This window comes from Ranitomeya variabilis, chromosome 2 (genome assembly GCF_051348905.1).
Source record: "Ranitomeya variabilis isolate aRanVar5 chromosome 2, aRanVar5.hap1, whole genome shotgun sequence".
NCBI lineage: Eukaryota > Metazoa > Chordata > Amphibia > Anura > Dendrobatidae > Ranitomeya > Ranitomeya variabilis.
Genome location: NC_135233.1, coordinates 245,913,065 through 245,929,429, shown reverse-complemented (window position 1 = coordinate 245,929,429; position 16,365 = coordinate 245,913,065). Strand labels below are relative to the sequence as shown.

Sequence of the window (16,365 nt, the reverse complement as noted above, 5' to 3'; positions counted from 1 at the left end):
AAAAATGTAATTCTGGCGTTTTGACTTTTTTCTCGTTATGCCGTTTAGCAATCAAGTTATTTTTTTATATTACTAGATCACGTGATTCCGAATGCGGCGATACCAAATATGTGTATGTTTGAATTTTGTTTTTCATTTTATTTTGAATGGGGAGAAAGGGCGGGCGATTTGAAGTATTATATTTTTTAAAAATATTTAGAATTGAGAGTCCTCAGTGGTTGATACCTTTTAATGGCTAACTGAAAAGATGGTAACAAATTGCAAGCTTTCGAGACTACACAGGTCTCTTCATCAGGCAAATAAAACATTTTTTTTTTTTAACTTTTTGCATGCTTCAATAGCCTCCATGGGAGACTAGAAGCTGCCATAATCCAATCGGCTCTACTACTGTACATACAGCCGATGATCAGATCGCCTGTATGTAGCAGAAATGCTCACTTCACCAACACAAGCATTGAAAAGTGACATTCGGTTTCCACACCCATCGCCTGCAAAAAGATCATGGTGCAAATGGGATGCCACTGAAGGTGCCCCCATAGCGACCATCTCTGTACTCCTATGAAGTTCAGCTACAGGCTCGGCTTCACAGCTGGTCTTCATTTCTCCTATGTACTTCAATATTAAAGTATGGCAGTGTACAGAACAGCGATCAAATGATCAACTGTTCATATCCTCTATGAGAACAAAAAAACAAGTGAAGATGAAAAAAACAAATGTTTTTAAAAATAATTTAATAAAAAATATAACATTTCAAATCACCTGCCTTTCCACAGTTCAAAACTAAAACTAAAAAATATATATACATTTGGCATCAGTGACAGTATAAAATTAACTAACCCATAAGGCAAATAGTGAAAAAATAATAATTGAAAAGCCAGAACTGCCTTTTTTGTCGCCACACCTCCACCTAAAAAACGTAACAGAAAGCTATTAAAATTTTGTATATACTTCATAACGGTGCAAAAAAGATACAGCTCACCACAAAAGCAAACTCTCAAAGAGCTCAACCAGAAAAACAAAAGTAACACATTTTTGTACGAAGATTTGAATTTGTACATCCTCAAAAATGATATATACCTTATATACTCGTGTATAAGCCGACTCAAGTATAAGCCGAGGCACTTAATTTTGACTCGAAAAACTGGGAAAACTTATTGACTCGAGTATAAGCTGGGTATGCATGGTACCCTAATCCTATTCTGCTATGCATGGCTGTATGTATTGTATGTATGGCTCCTTATCCCCATCCTCGTATGCATGGCTTCTTATTCCCATCCTTGAATGTACGGCCCCCATGAAAAAGGCATTACACAGGGATTTTTGAGTACTCACCGTAAAATCCCTTTCTCCGAGCCACTCATTATTGGACACAGGACCATGGGTGTATGCTGTTGCCACTAGGAGGTTGACTAAGTGAATACAAAAAAGGTTAGCTCCTCCTCTGCAGTATACCCCACCCACTGGCTCTAGAGAGAACTAGTTCAGTTACCAAGCAGTAGGAGATTACGATTACTAACAATAGGTACAACATGTCAAACCAAAGAACAATAAATTGCCATCAGGCCAACAGGGTGGGTGTTGTGTCCCCCAATGAGTGGCTTGGAGAAAAGGATTTTACAGTGAGTAGACAAAAAATCCCTGTTTCTCCATTGCCACACTGGGGGACACAGGACCGTGGGACGTCCTAAAGCAGTCCCTGGGTTGGGAAATAACATAACGGAGCAAACCCCAGGTACCACTGTCTAAAGATGCGCCACCGCTGCCGGCAGAATTCGTCTGCCCAGACCCGCATCTCCTGAAGCCTGAGTGTGGACATTGTAATGCTTTGAGAAAGTGTGCAGGCTAGACCAGGTCGCCGCTTTTCAAACCTGTTCTGCTGAGGCTTGATGCCGAATAGCCCATGAAGCACCTACCGACCGAGTAGAGTGTGCCTTGATTCCCGCTGGAATAGGTTTGCCTCTGACACGGTAAGCTTCCTGAATAGCTGAACAAATCCACCTGGCTATTGTCAACTTAGAAGCGGCCAATCCCTTCCAGTGGCTCTCCGGGAGCACGAACAGCGCGTCTCTGCCGAAAAGAGGCCATTCTGGAAACATACCTTCTGAGAGCTCTCACGAGATCCAAAGTGTGAAGAGCTTTCTCCACATGGTGCACCGGAGCCAGGCAGAACGAGGGTAGAACAATGTGCTCGTTAAGATGAAAAGAAGACACGACCTTTGGTAAAAAGGGCGGGGACGGCCTAAGAACCACCTGGTCCTGATGAAAAGTCAGAAAGAGAGCTCGACAGGTAGGAGTAGACAACTCAAACTCTTCTGATTGAGGTTACAGTGACTAGGAAGGCGACCTTCCATGATAGGTGAGAGAGAAGTCCAGTAACGGTTCGAAGATAGATTCCTGTATGACACCTAGAACCAAGTTAAGGTCTCAGGCGTCTAAGGGCGCTCTATAGGGAGGTACCACGTGGGAGACTCCCTGAAAGAAAGTTCTCGCCTGTAGTTTGGAAGCGATCTTGCGCTGAAACCAGACGGACAAGGCTTAAACCTGTCCCTTGAGGGAGCCCGGCGCCAGGCCTGAGTCCAGGCCGGACTGAAGAAATTCCAGAATGATGGGAATGGAGAAAACCAGAGGAGGCCGACCTCAGCTTCTACACCATTCAAAAAAGATTTTCCAGATCTGATGATATATGCGTCCTGATATCGGCTTCCGAGCATTAATCATGGTAGACACTACCTCTTGGGAGAAACCAGCTTGCGTTGGAACCCAGGATTCAACGGCCAAGCCAACCAACACAGGGCCACCGAGTTCTGGTGGTAGATCGGGCCCTGAGAAAGCAGGTCCGGTTGATCTGGTAAACATAAGGATGAATGACCTCGGGGAGATCAAAAAAGAGATTTTTGTGTACTCACCGTAAAATCCTTTTCTCCGAGCCAATCATTGGGGGACACAGGACCATGGGTGTTATGCTGCTGCCACTAGGAGGACACTAAGTAAACACAGAAAGAATAGCTCCTCCCCTGCAGTATACACCCTCCTGCTGGCTCTCAGTGAACCAGTTCGGTAACAAAGCAGTAGGAGCTTAATATTTAACAAGGATGAACTATGTAAAAAACCAAGTTAACTCAACAAAAACCAAAGCCAATAGGCTAACAGGGTGGATGCTGTGTCCCCCAATGATTGGCTCGGAGAAAAGGATTTTACGGTAAGCACACAAAAATCTCCTTTTCTCCTACACCTCATTGGGGGACCGAGGACCATGGGACGTCCTAAAGCAGTCCCTGAGTGGGAAACACTTAACTGCAATTGTTACTTGCACCCACAAGTTACAGATGCGGCACAGCCGCCTGCAAAATACGTCTGCCGACGGTCGCATCTGCCGAGGCCTGAGAGTGAATATGGTAATGTTTTGTAAAGGTATGCAGGCTGGACCAAGTCGCAGCCTTACAAACTTGTGCTGCCGAAGCTTGGTGCCGGATGGCCCAAGACACACCCACTGACCGAGTGGAGTGAGCCTTTATCCCTGCTGGGACAGGAAGACCTCTGACTCGGTAGGACTCCTGAATAGCCGAACGGATCCATTTGGCTATTGTCGCCTTGGAAGCGGGAAACCCTTTCCTCGGTCCTTCCGGGAGCACGAACAGGGCATCTGACTTGCGGAAAGACGCTGTCCACGAGATGTATCTCCTAAGAGCTCTCACTAAATCCAGTGTGTGAAGGGCCTTCTCGATGCAATGGACTGGTGCCGGACAGAGTGACGGTAAGACAATCTCCTCATTGAGATGAAAAGAGGATACAACTTTCGGTAGAAAAGACGGGGATGTCCTCAAAACCACCTTATCCTGATGAAAATTCAGGAACGGAACTTGAGAGGACAGAGCCGCCAGCTCGGAGACTCGTCTGATAGAGGTGACCGCAACTAGAAAAGCAACTTTCCATGAAAGGAGAGACAGGGAAATCTCCTGTAGAGGTTCGAAAGGAGCCTGTTGCAAAACTGAGGACCAGATTAAGATCCCATGGTTCCAACGGCATCCTATAGGGGTGCGCCCGATGGGAGACTCCCTGAATAAACGTCTTGACCTGTAATCTGTTGGCAATCCTGCGTTGGAAGAGGACAGGGCTGAGATCTGCCCCTTGAGAGAACTAAGGGCGAGACCCAAGTCCAAACCCGTTTGTAAGAACTCGAGAATGGAAGTGATGGAAAAATGTAGAAGAGAACGTCCTCGGTCGCTACACCATGAAAAGAAAGTCTTCCAAGTGCGATGATAGATACGCATAGACGTAGGCGTTCTAGCGTTGATCATGGTAGCTATGACTTCTGGAGAGAAACCTGCCTGGGTTAGGACCCAGGACTCAACGGCCATGCCGTCAAACACAGGGCCTCTTGAGTTCTGGTGGTAAAAGGGGCCTTGAGATAGCAGATCTGCACGATTCGGTAATCGCCAGGGAACGTCGGCAACTAGTTGAACTAGTTCCGCGTACCACGCCCGGCGCGGACAATCTGGCGCATACCCTCTCCGCTCTGATTTTCTTGATGACTCTCGGTAGGAGAGGAAGCGGGGGAAATATGTACGGAAGCCGAAAATGATGCCACGGGAGTACAAGAGCGTCTGCCCCGATGGCTGCCGGATCGTGGGACCGAGCCATGAAGTCGGGAACCTTGGAATTCAGCCGTGAGGCCATCAGATCCACGTCTGGGGTTCCCCAACGACAGCAGATCTGGTGGAAGATCTCCGGATGGAGAGACCACTCCCCGGAGTCGAGGCATTGCCGACTGAGGAAGTCTGCCTCCCAATTGTCCACTCACGGGATGTGAACCGCAGAGATCATTGAGCGTTTTTTCTCGGCCCATTGGAGGATGTGGCCTACCTCTGTCATGGCCGCCCTGCTGCGGGTTCCCCCTTGGCGGTTGATGTATGCCACTGCGGTGGCGTTGTCGGACTGAATCCTGATTGGGCGGCCTGCTAGGAAGGGATGGAACTGGAGAAGTGCCAGCCTGATCGCCCGGATTTCCAAGATGTTGATTGGAAGGCGTGATTCCGGGGGGGACCAGCGGCCCTGAGCAGTGTGATGAAGGAACACCGCTCCCCAGCCTAGAAGACTGGCGTCTGTCGTCACAACCAGCCAGTGTACTGGAAGAAAAGATTTCAATGTCCACCACCTGAGAGACTGTCTGACTCGCTGGGGAAGGAGGAACCGACGGTCTAGGGAGAACGGGTTCCTGTCCCAAAAAGCCAGGAGGGCATGCTGTAGAGGATGGAGGTGTAGTTGGGCAAATGGAACCGCCTCCATAGCTGCTACCATCCTGCCAAGGACTCTCATACTGAAGCGCAGAGAGTGAGAGCGAGGCTGAGAGAGCTTCTGAGCTTCTCGCTGTAAGACTGAGATCTTTTCCGGGGGAAGAAGAACCAACCCCCGGAACAAGTCGAGTATCATTCCTAGAAAGGAAATTCGCTGAGCCGGTACTGGGGAAGATTTTTTGAAGTTTATCTTCCAACCCAGGCGAGAAAGGGTATCTATTGTGATGGCCACGGCTTCCTTGCAGGAGCGGAAAGAGGGGCCGTTGATGAGGATATCGTCTAAATACGGGAGCGCCACCACTCCTCGGGTGTGGAGTATGGCCACGGCAGCCGCCATGACCTTGGTGAATACCCTGGGAGCGGTGGCGAGGCCGAAGGGCAGAGCAACAAATTGGAAGTGATCTTCCTGAACTGCAAAGCGAAGAAACCTTTGGTGAGAAGGTAAAATAGGAATGTGGAGGTATGCGTCCTGGATGTCTATAGACGCCAGGAACTCGCCTTTTTCCATGGAGGCGATGACAGAACGAAGCGATTCCATCCGGAACCGTCGTACCCTGACGAACCTGTTCAGCAGTTTTAGGTCCAGTATGGGCCGTACTGTACCGTCCTCCTTTGGAACAATGAAGAGGTTTGAATAAAAACCTTTCGCTTTGAGGGACCGGAATAATAACTTCGTCTTTTCTCAGAGAGCTTACAGCTTTGAAGAACTCTGATGCTTTTGCCCTGGGAGAAGACAGGAAAAAACGGTTTGGAGGACGAGATAAGAGACCTATCTTGTATCCGGAGGACACTAGATCGAGGACCCACTCTTCGTGAACGACCGAGAGCCACGCGGCACTGAAGGAAAGCAGGCGGCCGCCTACTTTGAGGGTGTCCCCCGGATACCGCAGGGAGTCATTGTGTGGAAGGTCTGCCCGTTCTGGCGCCTCTGGATCCCGGCTGCCTTGGCCTGCCTCTCCATGAAGGGGAAGGCTTAAAAGAGGCCGGTGAACCTCTGTCTCCATGTATCTCCATGTTGTGCCCGGCCGGAACCGGGAGATGTGGAAGTAGAGGACCAGTTTGAGTTGTAACGAAAAAAAATCGGGAACGAGCCTGTGGTTGCAGGTTCCGAAAGGGCTGACAGGGTCTCTGTTGTGGAAGAAATTTACTCTTCCCTCCGGTGGCGTCAGAAATTAACTGGTCGAGCTTTTTGCCAAAAAGGCGACCGCTCTGATATGGGAGAGAAGTCAATGACTTTTTGGAAGTAGAATCCGCACGCCAGTCCCTGAGCCATAAGGACCTCCGGATGGTGATGGCATTTGCTGCTGCTTGAGAAGTGCAGTCAGCGGCATGCAGGGACGCGGTCACTACAAAATCTCCAGCTCTGGCTATCTTTTCTTAGATCCTGGGCAAAGGGATATTTGGAATCCATGGGCTTCTGCCCTGTGAATCGTTTATCTGGACGTATCCTGTGAGATTCAACAATTTGCTTAAACTCGGGATGAGTGGCGAACACTCTGTGAGCTCGTTTGGTCCTCTTACAGGACACGGCATGATCCGTTTTAGATAAGGGTTCCTCCTCAAGTCTCAAAGCCTTATTCACTGACTCAATTAGAGTCGAGAGTCTCCTGATCATGATGAAATTCCTGATCTAGGGACATATCAGAATCGTCCTCTGAAACAGGTTCTCTACTAGGCCCAATGGAAGGGGAGCGAGAAATGGAGCTCTCAGAACCCGAAAACCGTTGATGGTCTGGGGATATGGCATGAGTCCTTTTCCTGGAAGAGAACTCCTTGGCAAGGTACGACCCCTGGAGTACGAGGGGTTCTGACTATCGGAAGCGTCGTCTGTATTAGTGCCCTGGATAGAGGAAGGGTCTCGGAACGAGTCTAACGCTTTTGCCAGGGATGCCATAGACCGGGTAAAGGAAGGTAGCCCACTCAGGGGGACTAGGCTCACTGGGTTCAGTATCAGCAACAGGTGGTTCCTGAGCCGTCACCGGTTCACAAGCTGTGCATAATGCAGTATTGTGACCCCGGGGTAATGATACCTTACAAGAGGTACATGCAGCGAAAAATACAGTGGGTTTTCCCAGACTTTTTGAGGCTTTGGTTGAGACATAGTAAAGCCTGGAGGAAAGCGCTTACTAGCAGGGGAAGGGTTAAGCTATGTGTCTGCAGCTTACCCAGGTCCTGTGTCTTGAGTCCCCAGGGCAGGTCCGCAGTATAGGCAGAGAAAAACGCTAGTCCTGAGGGCTGTGATAGGAAACGCTGGAGCAGTGCTGCAGTATCAGGGCTGTGGGAGTCCCAAGATGGCCACCGAGACCAGGAAGTGGGAGCTCATCACAGGGAACGAGAAGCGCCAGAAAAAGTGGGCGGGGCTAACTGCCATGGGCGTGGCCCAAACTTCGGCCTGCATTGAGGGAATTTTTTTTTTCTTCTGCGGTTGCGGCCTGCAGCGCCGCGACCGCTATTAGCGCCATCATTAGCTGCACTCCTTTGTGGGGTAGCCGCACTACAGACCACCCACGGACACAGGCTTAAGGTGCGGACCTCCCATACCCCGGGGACCAGGACCCCCCAGCGTACTCATGGTAGATACGGTGGGCCGGTGCTCAATCCACCGTCGCCATAGTCAGGGAGGGGGTGGAGAGCTTCTGCCGCCATGCGTCATCCGCTATATCAGTGGTGATGCAGAGGGTGGCTGCACGGACGCCATATATATCATGTCCGGCTATGCACCTGGCTCCAGGAGAGGTAGATAGAGGGCTACTCCTTGTGGTCGCCTGCGATGGAGGGGGGAGATCGGAACGCGAAGGAACCGTCGCCCGTAAGGTGAGCTCAGGGCTGGCATCCAACGTTGCAGGAAAGGATACGGGAGGAACGCTCCACGAACTTGCCTGTTGATGGTTCTGGGGAGATCGGAGCCTAGAAAGGATCCGTCGCCCCCATTCGCCCCGTTAAAGGAAAAAAATAGAACAAAAAATCAAAAATTAAAATAATAACGGTGGGGTCTGAAACAGACCCAAGTACCTCCTACAGACACTAAGCAAGAACTGGTTCACTGAGAGCCAGCAGGAGGGTGTATACTGCAGGGGAGGAGCTATTCTTTCTGTGTTTACTTAGTGTCCTCCTAGTGGCAGCAGCATAACACCCATGGTCCTGTGTCCCCCAATGAGGCATAGGAGAAACATCCAACATTCTACATGCGGTCGATCTGGTAGTCGCCAGGGGGTATCTGCGACATGTTGTACTAAATCTGCGTACCACGCCTGGCGTGGTCAGTCTGGAGCCACTACGATTACCGGAACCCCCTCTGCTTTGATCTTCCTGATGACCTTCGGACTCAAAGGCAATGGGGGAAACAGGTAGGGAAGGCGAAAATGGCTCCACGGAAGGACGAGCGTGTTCACCCCGAAGGCTCCTGGGACCGAGCTACAAACTCTGGCACCTTGGCATTGAACCGTGATGCCACCAGGTCCACATCTGGGGTCCCCCAGCGAAGACAGATAAGCTGGAAACTCTCCGGATGGAGCGAGTACTCTCCCAAGGCCAGGCCTTGATGGCTGATGAAGTCCGCAGCCCAGTTTTCCATGCCCAGGATATGAACAGCCGAGATGACCAAGTGGTTTCTTTCGGCTCAACGAAGGATGTGTTCCGCCTCGCTCATTGCCGCTTTGCTGCGGGTGCCCCCTTGATGATTTATGTAAGGCACGGCTGTGGCATTGTCTGATTGAATTCAGATCGGACGGCCTGCCAGGAGATGATGGAACCGCCGTAGGGACAGCCGAATTGCACGGATCTCCAGGACATTGATCGGAAGACGTGACTCCTGAGCAGACCAACGCCCCTGAGCCGTGTGATGACATAAGACTGCTCTCCAACCCAGAAGGCTGGCGTCAGTAGTGACCACATGCCAATGGACCAGGACTAAGGATTTCCCTTGAAGGATGGAGGACCGAAACGTCCACCACCTGAGTACCTGTTTGACCAGCGGGGGAAGCTGGCACGGACGATCGAGTGAGAAGGGGCTCCTGTCCCATGCATCCAAAAGCGCATGTTGTAGAGATCGTAGGTGCAGCTGAGCGAATGGAACGGCTTTCATTGCAGCCACCATTTTCCCTAGGACCCTCTGCCAAAGCGAATGGAACGAGTAGATGGTTGATAAAGTGCTTTGGCCCCCCTGCTGAAAGGCAAGGACCTTGTCCTGAGGCAGAAGCACCAACTCTCGGAAAGTGTCCAGGATCATGCCCAGGAAGGAAATCCGCTGAGCTGGGCCTGGAGAAGATTTGCTCAGGTTTATCAACCAACCTAGCTGAGAAAGAGTACCCAAAGAAATGCAGACGCACTCCTCGCAGCCCTGGAAGGACAGTCCCTTGATCAAGAGATAGTCTTGTATGTATATAGTATGTAGGGCAAGACAACCAATCCCCGAGAGTGTGTAGAATGGACATGACGGCCGCCACGACCTTTGTGAACACCCTGGGGGCGGTAGCAAGGCCGAAGGGCAAGGCTGTGAATTGAAAATGTTCTTCGCGAACGGCGAAGTGCAGGAACCTTTGGTGAGGGGGAAAGATTGGGATGTGAAGATATGCATCCCGAATATCGATGGAGGCCAGGAACTCCCCTTGCTCCATCGAGGAGATGACAGAACAGAGAGCCTCCATCCTGAAATGTCGAACTCTGACAAATTTGTTCAGGAGCTTTAGGTCCAGTATGGGCCTGACTGTACCATCCTTTTTTGGGACCACAAACAGATTTGAATAGAACCCCTTGTTCACCGGGACCGGGGTAATGACGCCGTCCTGGCGGAGTGACTCGATGGCTTGGTAAAAGGACCGAACTCTGATTCCCTCTTTGGGGGGGAAGAGAGGCAAAGTACTGGGTTGGAGGATGGGAAGCAAACTCGATTTTGTATCCGGAGGACACCAGATCTCTGACCCGTTCGTCATGGACGACGGCGAGCCAGACATGGCAGAAATAGAGTAGGCGGCTGCCTACTCTGCTGGTGTCGTCCGGACCACATCACGAGTCATTTAACCGAGAGTCTCTGGGACCTGGATCTCCTAGATCTGGCCTGCTTGGAGCGGGATTTCCACAAGTGGTTGGTCTTGCCCAAAGCCTGAGGACTCTTGTCCCTTTGAGCGGGATGCCCCGAAAGAGGTGAATTGTCCGTAGAGGACCAGCCGAAATTGCTGCGAAAGGATAGGATTCGTGTCTGCAGCGGTCGGCGAATAGGATGCCTAACTTTCTGCTGGGGAAGGAACTTGCTCTTCCCGCTTGTAGCATCTGAGATAAGCTGGTCTAGCCTTTCTCCAAATAAGCGGCCGCCCTGGTAAGGCAAAGAAGTTAAGGACTTCTTGGATGCAGAGTCCGCTCACCAGTCCCTGAGCCATAACGCTTTTCTGATAACTGCTGTGTTTGAAGCCGCGAGCGCAGCGCAATTAGCCGCGTCTATGAATGCCTTTACTTCATAGTCGCCGGGCCAAAGAAATCTGATTTGCCAGCTCCGATATCTCCGGGGGAAGATTGCTCTTTTGTATAGTCTTATAATAATATAAAAATAATAATAATTGTATTTATATAGCGCCAACATTTTCTGCAGCGCTTTAAATTATAGAGGGGATTTGTACAGACTTTAGACATTACAGCATAACAAAAATCACAGTTCAAAACAGATACCAAGAGGAGTGAGGGCCCTGCTAGCAAGCTTACAAACTATGAGGAAAAAGGGGAGACACGAGAGGTGGATGGTAACAATTGCTTTCATTGTTCGGAAAAGCCATAGTGTAAGAATCGGGTGTTCATGTAAAGCTGGATGAATCAGTTAACAGCCAAAATATGTAATAGTACAGACACAGAGGGCTATTAATGCATAAAGCGTATGAGAACATGATGCGAGGAACCTGATTATAGTTTAAGTTTTTTGAATGGGCCACACAGGGATAGTTAGGTTAATGGGTTGAAGCGGTAGGCCAGTCTGAACAAGTGCGTTTTTAGGGCACACTTAAAGCTGTGGGGATTGGGGATTAATTGTATTACCCTGGGTAGTGCATTCCAAAGAACTGGCGCAGCACGTGAAAAGTCTTGGAGACGGGAGTGGGAGGTTCTGATTAAGGAGGATGCTAACCTCAGGTCATTAGCAGAATAGAGAGCAAGGGTAGGGTGGTAGACTGAGACCAGGGAGGAGGTGTAGAGTGGTGCTAAGCCATGGAGCGCTTTGTGGATGAGGGTAATAGTTTTGTACTGAATTCTGGAGTGGATGGGTAACCAGTGCATTGACTGGCACAAGGTAGATGCACCGGTATAACGATTGGTGAGGAATAGGATCCTGGCTGCAGCATTCAGGACAGATTGGAGTGGGGAGAGTTTGGTAAGAGGGAGGCTGATTAGTAGAGAGTTACAATAGTCCAGACGAGAATGAATAAGTGAAGACAGTAAGAGTTTTTGCAGAGTCGAAAGTAACAAAAGGGCGAATTCTAGAAATGTTTTTGAGGTGCAGATGACAAGAGCGTGCCAGTGATCGGATGTGTGGGGTGAATGAAAGCTCGGAATCAAGTATGACCCCAAGGCAGCGGGCATGTTGCTTGGGAGTATGGTGGAACCACACACGGAGATGGCAATGTCAGGCAAAGGTAGGTTAGTAGAGGGAGGAAACACGAGTTCAGTTTTTGACAGGTTCAGTTTCAGCAGGAGGGAGGACATGATGTTAGAGACAGCGGTAAGACAATTACTGGTGTTTTCTAGAAAAACAGGGGTGATATCAGGAGCAGAAGTGTATAACTGGGTGTCATCAGCATAGAGTTGGTACTGGAAACCAAATCTACTGATTGTTTGTCCAATAGGGGCAGTATACAAATAGAAGATGAGGGAGCCTGGGACTGATCCTTGAGGAACCCCAACAGTAAGGGGAAGGTGAGAGGAGGAGGAACCAGCAAAAGATATAGTGAAGGAGCAATCAGAGAGATAGGAGAACCAGGAGAGAACGGTGTCCTTGAGGCCGATGGAGAGTAGCATAGTGAGGAGGAGGGAGGGATTGGGAGATAATTTCCTGTCGGATGTGGTCAATTTTTGAAGTAATTGGCCAGATTGCCAGCGCGGAGATCCGTGGTTGGGGCCTGTACTCTTGGGTTGAGTATGGAATGAAAAGTGTCAAAGAGACATTTAGGGTTATTGGACGGTGAGGTTTTGAGGGTTTGAAATAGGTTGGTTTGGAGAGGTGAAGGGCAGAGTTGTATGTTTTAAGCATGAACTTATAATGGATGAAATCTTCGGGTAGATTAGATTTTCTCCATAGACGTTCGGGACACCTGGAGCACCACTGCAGGAAACGTGTTTGCAGCGTGTGCCACGGTTGTCGCCGTCTGTGCAGAGTTGTTCTATGTATAGGAGGTGCAATTTCATCCAGGGCACTTTGCAGGGTTTCATTGTAATACTTCAGTGCAGAATCAGGACATGAGATGGAGAATCTGCCCAGGATACCATGGCTTTAGATACCCATGTTGCTCCAAAGGAGGGAGCACGTGCAGAACCTGATGCCTCAAAAACCGAATGGAGGATCCATCAGGCAAGGACAGAAGAGTTTTGGAAGCCAATCGGAACACAGGAGGATCCACTGGAGGGGATTCTGCCCATTGTTTTCAGAGGTCAGATGGGAAAGGATATCTGGCCTCAAGGGACTTCTGTCCTGCAAAGTGCTTGTCTGGCCGCTCTCTGTAGCGCCAAACTATGGCACCGTTGGTTCCCGAGATGTAAGGGAGTCCTCTGAGACAGGCAGATTAGTGTTCACACTCCTGGAGGGGTCCTGGAGGGGACTCTATGGCCTTGGTTAAGGAAACAATGGGCTGTGATAAGGATGCAACCCACTCATTGGGACTAGCCACAGTATCGGTAGCAGCGGGAGGCTCCTGAGAGCATTTGGTAACCCATGTTTTGCAGAGTGGAGTAGTGTGTCTGCTCGGTAACGCAGCCTGACATGAGGTGAAACACACTATGTATTTTGGCGGCCTTTTTGGAAGTCTTAGGTAGGGACATGCTGTACCTTTATCTCCAATACATGTATATGTATATACTGCAGGGAAAGCTTACAAGTGCAGCTCTAAGAGAGTGCTGTACTTCAAAGGAGGTACAGCAGAGCCCTTTGTGTAAAATACAAGGGGTGGCCTGGGGAAAGTGTGGCAGAGCTCTTACCCAGGTCCTGTGTCCTCAGACACAACCTATTGGTTGTCCGCTCGTGGAACCATTATGCAGTCCTGTCCTCCTGGTGGGTAAGATGGCTGCTGAGAGTAGAAAGGCGCTTCTCGTGGAGAACGAGAAGTGCCAGGAAAGTGGGCGGGACCTCCGTCACAATCGCGCACTTGTGGCGGAGCTACATGCTTGCCTAGCAAAGGCTGAAGCCGGGGACTAAATTGCGGCGCCTGGCCAGGAAGTGCGACCGAGCCCGCGATGCGCTACCGGAGCCCCCCCTGGGTCCTCAACTTACCACGGAGCCCGGATGGAAGGCCTTGCTTACTGCGGAGCCTGGATGCAGGTATGAAGCGGACGGTGCAGGGACGCTCTATCCACCGTCCCCTTCTATGGGGAGGTGGAGGGACCTTCCAGCACCGCTGTTCTATCAGTGGTGGTGCAGTGGGAGCAGCACGGACACCATAGGAGCTTCTGTGCATCCTAAGGGTTCGCTCTCCTAGGATGGAACAGGGCTGTGTCAGGCTGTAGCCTGGCTTAGAAGGGGGTATATGGAGGCAACACTCCATGTTCCTGTCTGTTGTTGGTGTGGGGAGACCGATGCCCTGATGGGAACCGTCACCCCTAGTATAACTCACGCCTGACTTGTGTTGCAGGAGAGGATACGGGGAGGCGACACTCCACATACTCGCCTGTTGTTGATTGAAAGTCCGTCGCCCTTTCTTCGTAGAAAAAAATAAAAAATGAAAAGGAATAAAATAAAAAAGTATGGTCTGTAGCAGACCCAGTGTACCTCCTTCGGACACTAAGCATGAACTGGTTCTCTCTAGAGCCACTGGGTGGTGTGTATACTGCAGAGGAGAAGCTAACCTTTATTGTATCACATAGTGTCAGCCTCCTAGTGTCAGCAGCATACACCCACGGTCTGTGTCCCCCAATGTGGCGAAGGAGAAAAACCATCCTACTTACCTTCCCTGCGCACCCTCGCAGCAGCTCGTTCCGTCTTCCAGCAGCTCCTGCGGCCGTGCGATCACGTGTCGCCGCTCATGGGAGTGGAGAGAGGTGAATATTCATTACCTTAATGAGCGGGTACACGTGACTGCCTGGCAACAGGAGCTGCTGGCACCGGAACGAGATGCTGAGAGGCCGCGCATGGAAGGCAAGTAGGATGTTTTGTTTTTTTTTATAAACTGGAAGCCGGCGGTTGTAACTGTGCGCGCTATCAGAGAAATGAATATTCATTGCCAGTGCAGTGAATATTCATTTATCTTTAGAAGTGGGCACAGCCTATAGCCGCCAGATCCTGCCTCCTGTGACCCGCAGCTCCCCCTCCCCTGCCGTAAACGGAAAAATTGACTTGTGTATAAGCCAAGGGGAGCATTTTCAGCACAAAAAAATGTGCTGAAAAAGTCGGCTTATACATGAGTATATACGCAAGTCTTTGATACACTGCCGATTTTGCAACTTATCCCACCTACAAAGAATGGAGAGGTCTGTCATTTTCATTGTAGGTACACTTCAACTGTGAGAGATCACATTGTATGATTTTTATATAATGGACAGAACCACAACGAACGTACGTCTTCCAAGGACTGCTAATGACTCAAACCCAAATATTGCTTTTTATTAGCTCAGTGCTACGCCCTCACACCTCCACTTGATGACCTCATGTGGGGGCGGATTGTGGGATGTACTGGGTCTGTCAGAATTTTAGGAGATCCCCAGCTTACAGGATATCTTCGCCCCTTAATGTTCCAGGCAGTAGATATTGATACTTCTTATCATGATTTTACCGTTACATAGAGATCAAACATGGCCTGGTTTGCATCATCTATCAGACCGTTATTAAGTTGGAGGGTAGTGGCCCTACAGTGATGTAAGTAAATACGTCACATCAGTCCTTTCGCTACAACGCCGAAAATCTATATCCCATAAATATTGGATTGATATAAAGCCCCAATATTCATATCTGGACAATGGACACACAATGTCTGGAACATGCTCATAAGAATCCTTTGAACCCAGGACGCTTCTTCCTTGGAACAAAAGGAGTCTCTGCACTTCTCTCCTGCATCAACAGATCTCAAACAGACATTCTGTTTTAATCACCTGTCCACAGAAGGGAGTCTCCTTCAAAAGGTTTTAATTTGTTTGTTTCTCGCTAGCTATAATTACTCTCACTTCAAAAGGAAGGTTGTAGTGTCAGATCTTCCCCATTTATGGGCCGTTTTCCCTCTTCTTCATATGTTTAATGTGTGTGTGGGGGGATAATGTTCCCTCCCCCCTGGAAAGGTCTTATAAATCTTAATTTTTCCTCTATGACAATTATAATCAAAAGATATGGCTCTAGGAAGACAAAGAAGAGGAAAAAATATAATAAATCGTGGACGATGAAAGGGTTAATATAAGAGCTCTATCAATAGCTTTCATTTCCCAATAAATACCCTGAATGCTTTGCCGCAAAAGAAAACAAAAACAGTCAAACAATGATGTAGTTAGTAATATAATCCCGGCATCACTTACTGCATGAATCATCTCCGTCAGTAATGGCTCCGGATCCGGCCTCATGTTCAGGTCCTCCAATTCAAAGCGTATGGCCATGCGAGTCATCTCCAGCTCTTCATCTACAACAGAGGAGCTCCGCATCAGCCGGGTTTCACGTGGTTAGGGTTTCCCCAAGTATATGGTGGTGTTATCAGTCATTGTACAGGAGGAGGAGGTGAGCTGTGATATCACCTATTGTGAATGGTGGATCCTGTGTTATCTACTGTATATAAAGGCGATATCAGTCATTGTACAGGAGGAGGAGAGCTGTCACATCATCTATTGTGAATGGTGGATCCTGTGTTATCTACTGTATATAAAGGCGATATCAGTCATTGTACAGGAGGAGGAGGTGAGCTGTGAC

The 16,365-nt window shown here is 49.4% G+C and overlaps 1 protein-coding gene across 1 annotated transcript in view; it reads right to left on the bottom strand.

Annotated features, from left to right (window-relative positions):
• PMPCA (peptidase, mitochondrial processing subunit alpha) overlaps positions 1–16,365 on the bottom strand; it is a 53,360-nt gene that overhangs the window by 8,074 nt on the left and 28,921 nt on the right. The window contains exon 6 of the mRNA XM_077284413.1: positions 15,981–16,081. Within this exon, the coding sequence (XP_077140528.1) occupies positions 15,981–16,081 (101 nt within the window). The remainder of the gene's footprint in view (positions 1–15,980; positions 16,082–16,365) is intronic.